The 15838-nt window shown below is 41.4% G+C and overlaps 1 protein-coding gene across 1 annotated transcript in view; it reads right to left on the bottom strand.

Moving 5' to 3' along the window:
- The window catches only part of LOC108789891 (probable ATP-dependent RNA helicase DDX60-like), a 131487-nt gene that overhangs the window by 11147 nt on the left and 104502 nt on the right, over positions 1 to 15838 (bottom strand). The window contains exons 32-33 of the mRNA XM_018560032.1: positions 10479 to 10620; positions 8143 to 8264 (exon numbers count right to left, since the gene is read on the bottom strand). Coding sequence (XP_018415534.1) covers positions 8143 to 8264; positions 10479 to 10620 — 264 coding nt within the window. The remainder of the gene's footprint in view (positions 1 to 8142; positions 8265 to 10478; positions 10621 to 15838) is intronic.

The following is a 15838-nucleotide window of genomic DNA, read 5'->3' on the forward strand; positions in this document are numbered from 1 at the left end:
ATATATATATATATATATATTTAATTTTTTTTTCCTGAAGTTGCTTTTGTAGATTCTTTCTATATATTATTCACAGCTATGGATATTTTCAATTTTGTACACCAAAGGGATGTTAATTTAGAGGACATTTTTAACACTAATAAAGAATGTGATGGTGATTCACAAAACAAATTTTAAACAACTCAAGCACACACTAGAGAAAGTTAATGTTATGGTGGGACATTGTCTCACATGAGAGGTATTTAAAAGAAAGGATTACACCGAGAAGTTTACGTTGGGATGTCCCACCAAATGATGGTCTTAAGAGGAGTCTCAGAGAATTGGCAGCATTTTTTTTTAGACATTGTGAGGATAAACTATTAGAATTATTAACAGAAAGAAAAGAAAACTAGGAGTTGATAGAAGCAAAGATTTGTACATTGAAACAAAAATAAGAACCATTGGCGGGATTGGGAGAATATAGTAAAAAAATAAAAAAAAAATCAGAGGGTTTGGAAACTTTTCTGAAAAAGAGGGATCAAGAAATAAAAAAAAAAATTAAAAAAAACATTTACGGGATACATTAGACTATTAATATTCTAAAGTCTACAAATGGCAGAACAATGAGGAGGAATTATTGAGCTGCAATAGCAATGAGAGTGAGACAAATGGAGATTGACATCAATGAGGAAATGGTTAATAGGTTGGTAGTACATTGGAAACCCATATATAAAAGAGAAAAAGGGAACAGATACAGGAGGGGGTTGATGAGGAGATTGGAGCAGGGTTCTGGGAATTACGTAGAGAGAGGGGTAGAGTTAAGTGTCCCAATCACAATATAAAAAAGTAGAAAAATTGGAGTTCAATATACCAACCTCACAGAGATACCATTCATTAATGGAGGAAAATATGAGATGGGAAGAGAACTCAAGAAACGGTCCGGCCCCATATAATAATAATAGGAATTTTTTCTGGGGAGGTTTCCACGATCACCCCCCAGGAAGAGGGAGGGGGATGGAGACCCCCCCACTCCCCAGTACCTCCACAGATACCACGAGAGAGGAGGGGGATGGAATGGGAAGAGGGAGTACAACAGGGGATGGGAGAATTACGGACAGGCGCCTCAAAGAAACAGAGGGGGACGAGGTTTTCAAAGCAGAAGGGGGTGTTGGGAAAAGGGTTTTTTAACATCAGTTCCATCAAGTTAACATCAGATGAAGAAAAAGTTCTAGATTTAGGATAAAAATTTTCCCCAGTAAGAAATTTAAATAAAATTAAATTTATATATAGGATTTAAATAAATTCATTAGAAATATCAATTTAAAACAATATTTTTTATCCTTACCAGGCCCGAACAACAAAGCTTACTTAGGAATTCCAGCTGAAGGATATAAGCACACTTCCCTTAGACCCCGTTCACATGTAGCGACATACCTTTGCAGCGGCCGGGATAGCGCGACTTTCGGGGCGACGTTCCAGCGGCGGTAGCGTGACCTTCTCCGTCGGGCTCCATAGAAAAAAAGCAAAATCGCGCAAAATCCGCCGAAAAAAGGGTCCGGTAGAAGCGACTTGCGACCGCGACATGGAGTTAAGACAGCTCCATTGAATAGCATTGGCCGGCGACTTCTCGCGATATCGCGCGGCAAAAATGCGCCATATCGCGGCGGAAATCGCGCGATAAGTCGCTATATGTGAACGGGGCCTTAGGAATAAATCTACTATTAACCCTAAAAGTAATTCTAATCATTATGTAGAGACCTTTAAGGGTATCATAGAAAAATACATCAGGGAGCTAAGAATTGAGAAAAGGGATAAATTGTTTATTAAAAAATGGAATAAAAAAAGGTTTAGAAAAAAAAAAAAAAAAGAAGAACATCAGATCAGCGGATAAAGAGGGAGGGGTGGTAATAATGGATAAAAGCTGATTCCACCACAATTTTTGTACAAACCAGAGTGGCAATGGGAGCCAAGTTTGCTCCGAGCATAGCAAACATTGTCATGGCCCAGTGGGAAGAACAACATATTTTTAAAGGGTTTAGACTAGGGATGCACCGATACCAATACAAGCATCGGTATCAGCGGCGATACCGAGTATTTGCATGAGTACTCGTGCAAATACTCAGATACATAAAACGAGTACCTGTGCCACGTCCGCCATCTTCAGGGACCCGAATCCGCCGCACACAGGACCTCCATCGCGTCTTCAATGAAGCAAGATGGCCGCGACCTCCTCTGTCATCTGCTCCATTCTGACCTCTTCTCCCGCTGATTGGCCGATTGGATGATTGACAGGCTTCCTCACCAGTCAGGAGTGACTGGTGAGGAAGCCTGTCATCATCCAATCGGCCAATCAGCGGGAGAAGAGGTCAGAATAGAGCAGATGTCACAGCCTAGTCATCTGCTCCATTCTGATCTCTTCTCCCGCTGATTGGCCGATTGGATGATTGACAGGCTTCCTCACCAGTCAGGAGTGACTGGTGAGGAAGCCTGTCATCATCCAATCGGCCAATCAGCGGGAGAAGAGGTCAGAATGGAGCAGATGACTAGGCTGTGACACGGAGTGGCTGAAGCAGACGGAGAAGACGACACAGCAGGTTAGTACTGCTGCACCTCATGGGGCTGGGTACAAAAATGCTGTTTACCGGCATATATTATTTAAAAAAAAGAAAATAACTATGTAGATATTGCTAACTAAGGCTTGTATCCCCCTAGTGGTCAAAATAGATGAGCACATGTCCAGACTGCAGACCAGAACACAGTGTGGCACAGCTATATCCAATTCTGCATACCTGGCTTTATATTATAAGAAAATGTAATAATAATATAAAGCCAGTTATACAGAATTGGCTGTAGCTGTGCCACACTGTGTTCTGGTCTGCAGTCTGGACATGTGCTCATCTATTTTGACCACTAGGGGGATACAAGCCTTAGTTAGCAATGGCATGATAAATATTAATTTCATTATTCAATGTCTTTTTTTAAATATTATAACATTTATAATATTAAAAAAAAGACATTGAATAATTAAATTAATATTTATCATGCCATTGCTAAGGCTTGTATCCCCCTAGTGGGGAAAATAGATTACCACATGCCCAGACACAGTCCAGAACAGTGTATTATTGTATAGTGTGGAACAGCTGTATCCAATTCTGCATACCTGGCTTTATATTATAAAGTTCTTATAATATAAAGCCAGGTATGCAGAATTGGATATAGCTGTGCCACACTACAGAGTGTTCATGTTCTTCATAATATTAAGAAACTGACCTAAAATCATGATTTTGTATTGCTTTAGAAAAAATGTGACCTGTCCCTTTAAGAAAAAGTATCGGTAATTGGTATCGGCGAGAACTTGAAAAAAAGTATTGGTACTCATACTTGGCCTTAAAAAAGTGGTATCGGTGCATCCCTAGTTTAGACCAACTCTTTAATACAGGAAATGCTTTATCAATGACATTCATTGAATTTTTAGAAGAAATTGATCAAAATCCCTACGGGTTAAAATTTACTAAACATGTGGATGATAAAAATGGTACAATTTTTGGATCTTAATATTTTTTAAAGCATTTGAAAAATATGTACCAATACGTATTTTAAGAACACAACAGAAATGGATATATACCACGGGGAAGTTGCCATCACCCCGAATGGGTAGAAAATATTCCCAAAGGCAAATATGTGAGGCTAAGAAGGAATTGTACAGAGGAAAATGAATATAATAGACCGACGTCAATTTTAGAGGAAAGATTTAAAGAAAAAAGGGCAACAATACTAAACGAGTGAAATAAGCTAGAGACACAGTATGGGGGTTAAAAAAAGAGAACATTTGTTGATAAAAAAGAAAGATCGGTTCAATAATAATTATCCTGTGTTATGGATTATACTGCTCAGATTAAAGATTTCGAAAAGATTATGAATAAACATTGGGGTATTTTGAAAAGGGATAGAATTCTGGGTCCGCTTATATCATCCAACCCCCATATTCTTTGGAAGTGTAGGCTTTTATCCATGTAAAAATTGCATAGGTTGCAGGATGACAAAAAAAGTATATTAACAAAAAGGAGGATACATTTTACCTCCATTTCAAATGGTAGACATTATGAAATAAAATAATTTATATCCTGCCACACATCTTATGTAACCTATGTATTGGAATGTCCATGTGGCTTCCAATATATCGGTAGAACAACTAGGGAATTGAGAGTTTGTATTAGTGAACATATAAAAAAATGGCTTCAACCATCATGGTGTATCCAGACATTTTAAAGAAGTTCATAACAAAGTTGTGGTTATGACATTTTATGGAGTAGATAGAATTTACGGCCACTAGAGGGGCACTAACAACTTAACTAGGATGATTTCCAGAAATTAAACTAAATGGATTTTTCATTTAGACATATTGAAGCCTAGTGGATTAAACATTGAGTTGGATATTGTTTTATTAGTAATAGTCAACCATAATGTATTCTTATAAGGAGTACAATTCCTTTTATTTATAAAAGTTGATTTTAATTAATTAGTATGGGTGGCTGGATTTTTATTTCCATTGCTATTAAAAAGATATACACTATATTATCAAAAGTATTGGGACACCCCTCCAAATCATCGGATTCAGGTGTTCCGTGAAACTTCCTTGCTACTAAATATTCGACGGTCAACTGTTAGTGGTATTATAACAAAGTGGAAACAACTGGGAACAACAGCAACTCAGCCACGAAGTGGTAGGCCATGTAAAATGACAGAGCGGGGTCAGCGCATGCTTAAGTGCACAGTAGAGCTGCAACAGTTAATCAATTTAGTCGATTAAAATCGACGATTGAAAACGTTGGCAACGTTTTCGATCGTCGATTCGTCGGCTATCGATTGATTTGCCTGTTCGGGGCTGATCCGGGCTCCACATGCGGCCTGAGCCACACATCACACGCTGCGGCTGCCATGCCCACGGCACGGGCCGCGTAAGCCACGCCCACCGCACAGGACGCTGAAGCCGCGCACGCCGCTGCTCTACTCCTCGACGCGATCTCCCTCACTCGTCGCACAGATGTCGCTAACTGTCTGCAGAGTCAATAGCTACAGACCTCCAAACTTCATGTGGCCTTCAGATTGGCACAACAACAGTGCATAGACAACTTCATGGAATTGGTTTCCATGGCCGGGCAGCTGCATCCAAGCCTTACATCACCAAGTGCAATGCAAAGCGTTGGATGAAGTGGTGTAAAGCATGGCACCACTGGACTGTGTTCTCTGGAGTGATGAATCCCACTTCTGTCTGGCAATCCGATGGACGTGTCTAGGTTTGGCGGTTGCCAGGAGAACGGTACTTGCCTAACTGCATTGTGCCAAGTGTAAAGTTTGGTGGAGGGGGGATTATGGTGTGGGGTTTTTTTTCAGGGGTTGGGCTTGGCCCCTTAGTTCCAGTGAAGGAACTCTTAAGGCATGGGTAGCCAAACTCCGGCCCCTCCAGCTGTGGTGAAACTACAAATCCCATGAGGTATCTCTCTCCAGAAATCATGTCTGTGGCTGTGAGAATCTTGCAATGCCTCATGGGATTTGTAGTTCCACCACAGCTGGAGGGCCGGAGTTTGGCTACCCCTGTCTTAAGGCATCAGCATACCAAGACATTGTGGACAATTTCATGCTCCCAACTTTGTGGGAACAGTTTGGGGATGGCCCCTTCCTGTTCCAACATGACTGCGCCCCAGTGCCCAAAGCAAGCTCCATTGAGACATGGATGAGCGAGTTTGGGGTGAAGCAACTTGACTGGCCTGCACAGAGTCCTGACCTCAACCCGATAGAACACCTTTGGGATTAATTAGAGCGGAGACTGCGAACCAGGCCTTCTCGCCCAACATCAGTACCTGACCTCACAAAATTTTGGGTGATAAAAGCTTAGAGAAATTTGGGAGAAGGGAAGTCTAAGGGAACGAGACTGAACAAACAACAAAAGGAAGACGAGAAGAGAACGTAAACTTCTGTCCCTAAATTGACCAAGGCTGAACATCACTTAGACCAAAGAATTTCCAAATTAGTGGTATAGATTTGAATCTCTCTGTAAGCAATTTATGTTAGACATATACCTGACATGTAATGTAACCATTTGGTTATAATGTGTTAGCATCGATATTGAATTAGAGAAATTTTATCTACAGTAACAAAATTATCTCTATTTCAGTTTTGTGATCTCAATTTTGTGAAGCTAATATTGGCTTCTAGTCAATGGTTTAGTCTATGATATATATATATATATATAAATATTAACATATTAAAATACTGGAAATGATAAATGGTGTTTGACATATTTATAACACAAAATAGTTTTCTTTCAATTATACTGTCAGTGTCCACCCATTTCCTCATTATTAATTTCAGGACTCAGAACTGAGTGCGTTATCACATACAATATTCTTTAAGTGTAACCTGACAAAAAAGATGGTCTATGTGTGACAGCAGACTTTAGTAGACACCATATCTAAACAAATATTAGCCAGCTTGGCTGTACTAACCAACAGACCTATTTCTCCATTATAACAGCGAAAATACAGGTAGATTCAACAGGTTGCAACACTGCTCCTCCACGGCCAGCAGCATGGAAAATAAAACAGGTGTCTGCTGGCTGAGCTCATCCACGTTCTAATGTACATACCTCGACAGTAAAAATAATCCAAAGAAACTATTAATACTGTGCTATATTTCTACTAATTACAAAGTGCAAAACAATTGCTTAATAGTGCAAAATAATACAGTGAATCACTTGAATTCATTTACAAAAAAAACTAATTACGAGTCCCAAATAAACCATCCGCAGTGAAATTTAATTTGTGGTTCCCACCATTCCTCCACTTATGCTATCCTCGTGGTGCTCACCATGCCTTCACTTGCGCAATTATCCTCAATTCATGAGATGCCACCACCAATGCCGTGAACACCCTCCTCTATGCAGCTCACCAAGTTAAAAGACCTATGAACAAGGTCCTGAACTCTAATCCCCTTCAGGTTTGATCCAGGGCGGGATGATACTCCAAATTAGTCACAACAGCTCAGGCATACTTCAGCGTTAGGATCGAAAGCAGGTCAAAATTAGCTGTCGGACCTCTCTTCTCCCAGTCTCCTTTTTATACTACAGCCACCATGTATAAGGCAAAAAAGGTAATTCATAGTGCTCACCGCTCACAAAGAACAAAGCGTTTATTAAAAGGAGCTACTCACATAAAATGCATAAAATCACAACACAGAACTTGGCTGCAATGGGAGGTCAACATGCCTCTCTCCCCCGCCTCTCTGCCAGCCCACAGCGATATCAGGCTCCACCCTACGTATGTTACGTCATTTTTAACTTCGTCAGGGGTGTGGAGCTGAGAGCGCCTATCTGGATAAATATACAATGTGGTCACCATGGAATCATTGAAGACAATGCTGATAATAATAAAACTGCTAATCCCACTAGTTACTTTTTCCACACCGCATCAGATACCACACCGGTGTTAGCTCCAGTCCGGTCTTGTACACAGACATCCAGTAAGCAATTCTCCACTGGGTATACTCCTCCAGAGTCGCTCCTTGGGTGAATGCACCCACAATACAATACACATTCAATCAGCCAATCGATGTAGACTTGCCCTATATCCTCTTGCTATCCCTAAAGGGGCAGATGTAATTAATTACAAATAACCCCTTTATTCCTCCATCTCTTAAAATGAATCTACCTAGACGCGATCCAGTGCTTTCCAGCAGCTAATCATGCTGGAACGCATTGGAGCTAGTGTGAACAAGCCAGCCTCCCAACACACACACTTTCTCTCAATCTCGCCATTCCCCCCTTCTTCCCCATACTGGCAGCTAGGAACAAAAGAGAGAGTTCAGAGACACAATAAACGATCCTCTCACTACACACAGTGGCCGATGCGAGATGCTCCAGAGAGGGTACATGACAGGGCTCACATAACAAAATGCGGCTTAGACTCACAGAACAGGGGGCAGGTCTGACATTACACGGAGTCATAACACTGCATCTAGCTCTCTGCACCGGCGCCAGCTCTGAATGCAAACTACCGTAATGTCTCCAACTGCAACAGGCAAATGCACTGTTGTAGTCAAATTGTTCATTGCCACATTCTGTAGACAGAAGGTGTGCTATAAGTTAGATATATTTTATTTCCTTACCTTTGACTGATTAAATGCATCCTCAGGTGAACGCCTGCTTGGTGCCAAATATGATCTTGCAAATAAGTTTGCCAGTATCAGAACCAACAATTCCATTACAGTGTCTGGAAATTTTGTAGTGTCTGAATGATAAGAAAAAGGGACACAAATGTACAATGCTCTGGCTATACATTACTAAAAACTTTTTTCCAAACTACTATTACTACTACATTCAATCAGGCATTTATTATTATTAAAAACAGTCAGTCAGTGTTTCACTAATTGCTAATGCTAATTTCAATAGTTTTAATTAGTATTAAAGAGTAAGAGCATATGAAAAAGGTATTCCTGTTTGGATAGAAGGCCCAACATTATCTTGCTTAATAAAACATGTGCAGGGAGATACTTTTTTCCCCCCCATGAGATTTCATGGCATAACAATGGGTAAATAAATGAACTAAACCTACTTCCACACTATCCCACCCAATCCCACCCAATCTGTTAACACACTATAGCCACTGTATACAAATTACACTGATTGCCCCAAATTAGGGTGAGCAAAATACAGTGGTCTAACTAAATATCATCTAAGCATACAAACCAAATATATACAACATAATACAAACAGATTGTGATTTGCTCTTTTATTGTCATTAATGAACTCAGTAATGGCAGAAACAGCTCATAGAGCAATATTATTCCTTACTTAAATAACCTAAAAGATCTCCCCATAGGGAATGCACATGTAGTAGTTAGACCTTAATTTATTTCAATACAGAATAATAAATCACACTATAGCTGGCCATTCACCTATAGATTATCTGCAGATTTTCTATGGTCAGGTGGAAAAAGTGCAACAAATTCCTCCATCTACGCTAAACTGTGTGGATGGAGGAATCTCCCTCTTAGCGTAGATGGAGGATTCTGTTGCACTTTTTCCACCTGACCATAGAAAATCTGCAGACAATCTATAGGTGTATGGCCAGCTTATGAGTGGTTTCTTATGCAAATTAGGTTATTTCTTACTGGTGGAGCAGCTAATAAGGAACAGAAGTGGACATGGGCCGCTATGCATATGATATACAAATGCACATAAACTAGACATGCAAGCTGGCAAAAAAATTGTTTAGGTTTTTTACGTTTCGTTATTTTGTTTTTCGGGTCTGAAAGTCAATGCGTTTCGGCATTCGGGTTCAGATGAGTTAAATGATCATTTTCGTTGCAGAAAAGTGTAATTACAAGTTTACTTTTGTTTTGTTTGAGGTGTCAGAAATAAAAAAAAAAATAACAGCGTGGGGTCCCCCCCAATTCTTACCAGACCCTTTATGTCTGGTAGGAATGTTATGAGGGACCCCTGATGTAAAAAACTAAACAAAATGCAGTGTGCAATTCATGCCAGACCCTTAACATCTGGTAGGAATTTTAAAGGAGGAACCCCAACACCACAAAAAGAAAAAAATGGGGACCTCCCATACCAGACCCTTAATCCGGGCAGCAGCCTGGCAGGGCGGGGAAGGGAGGGGGGGTGAGCAAGCGCCACCCCGAAAAACACATAACTTTATTGCTATCACATAGGGGGCTAAGAAAACCCCTTTATGCGATAGCAAAATATGTGACAGGTCCTCTTTATGGAGACATCAGGGGTCTCCAAGACCCCTGTCACCTAAGACCCCCCCTGAAGAAGCAGAGATCTGCTTCCTCAGCTTCTCTCCAGCATCTGAAGCTGGAGAGTGACACAAGAATGTGGAAGTGATGTAATACATCACTTCCGCATTCTGACAGCGGAGAGGGGAGCGAAGGGAGGCCCCTGTGACAGAGGCACTATGCTGGTCCCGGACTCTCATTGGGCACAGCGGAGCCGGGGGGCCCATCCGGGGACCTCATACAAGCGATCCGCCGACTCTATACCCAGCGGATCGCTTGTATATTAACGGGCATCGCTGCCTGTTTTCAAATATCGGGCATTTCCCGCTCAGATCTAGAGAGCTCCTGGCCGGCCGTTTTTTTTACAACAGCCGGCCGGGAAGTGGTTAATATTTTTAATTTTAACCTTTGGGCTATTGGAAGCTAGTGCAGGGATTGGCAGAGGGGGGTTGCAGACACTATTCTATTTACTTCTTTTATATAAAATTGGGAAATTGTTTTGTGTTTGAGTGGAATGTAATGGAGTGTATTTTATACTGCAAATTTAGGTCGACTCTTGACCATGTCTGCATGACTTTTGAAATAAGTTGCAACCACATGACTTGCTATTTGACAATTTGTATTAGTGAATAAGTATACCTAATGAAGGTATATACACATACAGTAAATATAATTCTCTAATGTAATGAAATATAAATGGCCTAAAAATGTACCTCCAGGTAGTGGCTTGCACAGCTGATGAAAGAGACCTTTTTCAAGGAAGGAGACAAATACAAAATTGGATGGCTCATGATCATGTAGCTGGGTAACAAGTCCTGTAAATTCTGTAGGATGAAAGTCTTGATCCAGGTATTCCTTTTAAAAGATAAAAAGATAAATCACAGATATGTGAATGAATGTTTATAAAACAATACTTTGCAAAGTATAACTTTATATTTCAGGAAAGCATGCAATTGCAATAAAAGAGATCATGAGGTTGTCATGATGAACTTCTAATGCTTCTAACTTCTAAAAGGGAAATATCAATGCTGTTGCTCTTATAACAAAACAGTGAAGCCTGTGACACACTGCACGTGTGTCAGAGCACATATTTATTAAGAAACGTGTCCACAGGAGCAAGCAAAAATCATAAACCGGAAAAAGCCAAGGTCAGGAGACGGATTGGGTAGTCGTACAAGCCAGATCAGGAGCACAGATCAGCCAGGATCGGGTCATACACAGAATCAGAATACTCAGAGCAGCAGACTGGACTGGTTTATATAGTGAGTGGGGTGACATCACTCAGACAGGAAACTCCCATCTGGCTCTCTCAGATGATGCTCTCCTGTTTGGCTATAAGAGGGAGCCTGGAACTAGTGAGCAACGTTACAGAGTCTGCTCAAGCAAAGGAGGAATCACAGGTGAGTAAAATGGCAGCCAAGTCAGAATGCTGCTGTTAAGTCAGGGATAGACCCTGACAACACGAAACAGTGCAAAGCAAAGGGTTGCGATGGCGCATGGACCTTCGCGAGCAGTGTGTCTTGCAATTTTCACTCCAACGCGTCAGCTTGCGAGAGCTCGCATTACTGAGGGTGCCGAGATGAAAATTTTAATTTTCAGCCAATCGGCTTGCGCATATAAACCCGCGTATCATGATGCGATGTCCATTGAATTGTTATGCGAGAGCCGATTGGCTGAAGATAAAATCTTACATCTGGCCGCACTCAGCTACTCTTATACACTGTATGAGAACATCCGTGCGTCGCTGCTTTGCTTTACTCTACATGCAGCGTGTCATGGGCTTCATTATGTGGTTCAATTTTTTTAACCAGCACAAGCAATTGCGAAAGTAACACACTTACTTTGAATTAGTTAAAGTGACACTAAACTCAGGAGTTAAATCTTAAAAATACATTCAAGTACCCCAACTATTAATAACACTGTACAATATTTGTGTATCACTCAGCTGTATATGCTCAAATCATCTCTTAATTGGTGCCGACACCGTCCTTCCTTCTGGGGGGTGGCTACGTTTGTTCCCCATTGTCCATGTGTGAATTGTAAAGCAGCCACAGCTACGAGCTTGCTCCAGTGATATACTACAATCTCAATACAAATTAGTAAGCCAATATATTTAGAAAGACACCACTTGTATGAATAAACACTATTTTTATTTAATTGAATCACATCATTAAAACATGTATAGCAAAATCATGTTTAAATTACATACAAGTGTCCATCCTTATATTCTGAGCATCCCTATTTGCATCCACAATGAACTACCTGGGAATAAGATACTGGCCTATTTATAGTGTAAATTACTACTTAGGTTCATATGTAGGCTGTAGTAGATTGCGGTCCAGATATCACCACAAGGTAACTACTCCTCTATGCGTTTCGCTCCCATTGAAGGGGCTTCTTCAGGAGGGATGGCTAGATGGATGCTCTACATGATTAAACAAATACCTAGTATCCATCTATTATATACATAATCAACATGATATTGAGTATTCATTCAATATCACACTGTGTATATATTTCAAAAGAAACATACATCTTCAAAACAAAGAAAATCAAAGAACACCAAACACAAAGAAAGTAATCTTGCTTGGATATATGGCCACAGATGCAGGAGGAGGACAACACAGCACTGAACTCAAAACAGTGCGCACTGAAAATGCAGATGATAACCCATTCAGGAGTTAGTTTCCCCTGAAGAGCCTACAAAGAAAGATCATAAGGCTATGAATTCCCAAAAGTTGGATATAGTAAAAAGAAATGCCCAAAAAAAGAAGCCCTTCAAAAGGGAGCGAAATGCATAAAGGAGTAGCTACCTTGTGACCTTTAACCTCTTCATGACAGCTTTTTTTTCCGTTTCTGTTCTTTAATGACTGAAGCACTTTTTACATTTTTACTGTGTGATTCTTCCATGGCAGTAATATACTTCCCAGATAGCAAGAAATTGAGCTGCAAGTTTGAAAATCAATTGCTAAACTATTGCTAGACTTGCCAAGCTTCACAATTTTGTTGCACAATTACAGCAGGTCTGCATTGCAAGTCTCCAGATCAGCGTGCTTTGTAAAAGTGCTGTACACTTTCAGAGCTCTTGCTAAGACCTGCAGGACTCTTGCTGTAGACTTGCCAAGCAAATTTGCTACAAATTCAAAAAGTGTCAACTAGAACTTGTGCTGCATGTGTTCTGCAAGTCTACGGCCTCATTCACACTGCCACGCATATACGTGCGCATGTGCGTATTGTACCATATACAAATAAATGGCTCTATACACATACCCGCGTATGGAGCCGTATATTTGCGTAGCGTAAAAATGCGCAAAAACAGAATGGAACCGAGCTGTCTGGGTAGCGTATTTAGGCACATATACGCGCGTACACTTCATTAACATTTCTATTACGAATGATGCATTCTGGGATTGCAAATAGTGCACACATATACGCTCGTATATATGCAATATACAATTTTGCGCTTGCGTTGTGTGTGAATGAGGCAGCAAGTTAAAGGAGAACTATGGGGTTAGGGCTTTTCCCCATAGTTCTCCTTAGGGTAACGGGAGGACACAAACTAGCATCCTCCCGTCACCCTAAGCTCAGTATACCGTGAGCTATACTGAGATGCCGCAGCTGAAGCGGATCCTGACAATTGTCTGGATCCGCCCAGCTGCGTGAGTGACAGCTGGCTCTGCTTATCTAGAGGCAGAGCCAACTGTACCCGCCCCCTCCCCTGTCCGTTCCGCCAGTCAGCGCTGGAGGATCGGGAGGGGGGAATCCAGTCCCTCCCCTGTCACGGCTGTGACAGGATCGAGAAGTGAGCGAACGCCGGTATGTGTTCGCTCACCTCCCGATATTCCTGATCTACTGAGCCGACCTGTGACAGTCTCATTGTCACAGGTCGGCTAGAACTATGAACTATGTTAAATTTAACAAGAATTACAATTTAACCCTGCCACAAGTTTGTGGCAAGTTATCCTTGCTATCTGGGTTTCTTACTAAGTGCACCCACACATATTATATATAGTTTTTTAGGGGACAGATAGGGATATATATTTATATCACATATGTGTGCCTAACCCCTCACTTAGTATGAATAACATAGAACAAAAAGAGGAAAAACACTGTTTCCCCAGTTTTTGGTTATTTAAAAAAAAAAAAATAGCACAGCTAAAAAAAATGCATTAAAATAAATTAATGTATTATTTAGAAACACCTCACATCCCTAGGATTTTTCTGAAATTGTTCTGTACTTTTCAGCCTAAAACTAAAAGCTAACATTTAATTTTTTATCTCTAAAAACTAATAGTGGTTAGGTGGCCTACAATGTCAATGTCATTAAGTGTCACTAACTGTCACTGTCACACTTAGGGACAGAGACATACCTCTGAAGAACGCTGTCATGGGGGGTTAAATCAATTTTTTTACTCAGGGTGAAAAACAAATTTTAAGGGGTTAATTTTTTATATTATAGTATAAAAATATATTATTTTTAATTTGTAAATTTTTATTTTTTTTAATATTTTTTACACTTAACAAAACAAAACTTAGGAACAGCCAATAATAGCCTTAGTGCCTGATCCTGACACCATGACAGGATCTCACTAAAGGCTTCTGATCATTCTCAGACCATCAGAAGTCTGATACATTTCAGCAAAGAAATACGTTGTAATATATTTCTGTGCTAAAGAATCTAAAGGTGCCCATACACTGCACGATTATCGTACGAGAATCGCGGGAAATCCTGCGATCGTACGATAATCGCAAAGTGTATGGAAGGCGTGCGACCGTTTCTACTGTACGCTCGCGCGTCTTCCGTCGAACAAGCAGGCTGGAAAACCCGCCGGGACTCGTACGATTCTTGGCGAGTTGGTGGCCTGCTTGTTCGACAACTGCCCGTTTGCAGTCATCGGAAGCCCGCCCCTCATTGCAGTCATCGCAAGTACGATCTGCCTGTCCAAGATGGGCAGGTTGTACGTTTTTTAAATTACTTTACAACCCTCGCAAGACACAAGTCTTGCGAGGGTTGTAAAGTGTATGGCCACCTTTACAAAGCAGTTGTAATACACCAGGCCCACCTGGTCCGAGGTTATGCGGATCTCAGCTTCATATAAGGTAGGGATGTGTGGAGAGTATGGCGTTTGAAGGTTCAAGGCGAGTTTCAAATATAATTGAAGCAATTGCATACAGTCAGTGATGAGTGGTAGCAGCCTCAGCAGGTTAATGTTAAGTTAAGCTATGCAACAATAGTCTGGCAGTTCGAGGTAATCCTTACATATAACTGAGGGTTGAATGAGAGGAATAGCCCTGTCTGGTTTCTAAAGGTGGCCATACACTCTACAACCATCGCATGGTTGTAAAGGGATTAAAAAAACGTACGATCTGCCTATCTTGGACAGGCAGATCGTACTCTCGATCATCGCAAGCCCACCCCCCTGAGGGGCGGGCTTCCGATGACCGCAATGCTGAACGGGCAGTGTGCGCACACCGGCCCGTTCAGCATTTATCTTCCGAGCACCGTTCTAACCAGCCGAGAATCGTACGATTCCCGGCTGGTTTTCAAACATGCTGGTTCGACAGAAGACATGCGACCGTACAGTACGGTCGCACGTCTCCGTTCACACTGCTCGATTATCGTACGAAAAACCGATCGCATACGTTTATCGTACGATAATCGTGCAGTGTATGGGCACCTTAACACACAGATGCAGTCATTAACTCATATAGGAAGGAACTGTGTTGAAGCAGTCAGTTATATAGATTTCAAACAGATGACACTGAGTACTTGCAGTTTGGTAGGATTTGGTTCCACAGTGCCACCCAGAGGATGTAGGAGGAGTAGCCTGCAATGTTCTTCCCACACAAGGGGAAATTGGCTGCTGAGGGAGTCGGTGGGACGGTTTCCTTCAAGTTAGTGAAGAGGCGAGGGAAGTGTCTGCTGAGGGCAGAGAGAAGGGGCACTCGTCCGGTCCAATAGTGTGGGGTTCTGCTGAGGGCAGAGAGAAGGGGCACTCGTCCGGTCCAATAGTGTGGGGTTCTGCTGAGGGCAGAGAGAAGGGGCACTCGTCCGGTCCAATAGTGTGGGGTT

This window comes from Nanorana parkeri, unplaced genomic scaffold (assembly GCF_000935625.1).
Source record: "Nanorana parkeri isolate BGI_ZX_2015 unplaced genomic scaffold, ASM93562v1 scaffold428, whole genome shotgun sequence".
NCBI classification, from domain to species: Eukaryota; Metazoa; Chordata; class Amphibia; order Anura; family Dicroglossidae; genus Nanorana; species Nanorana parkeri.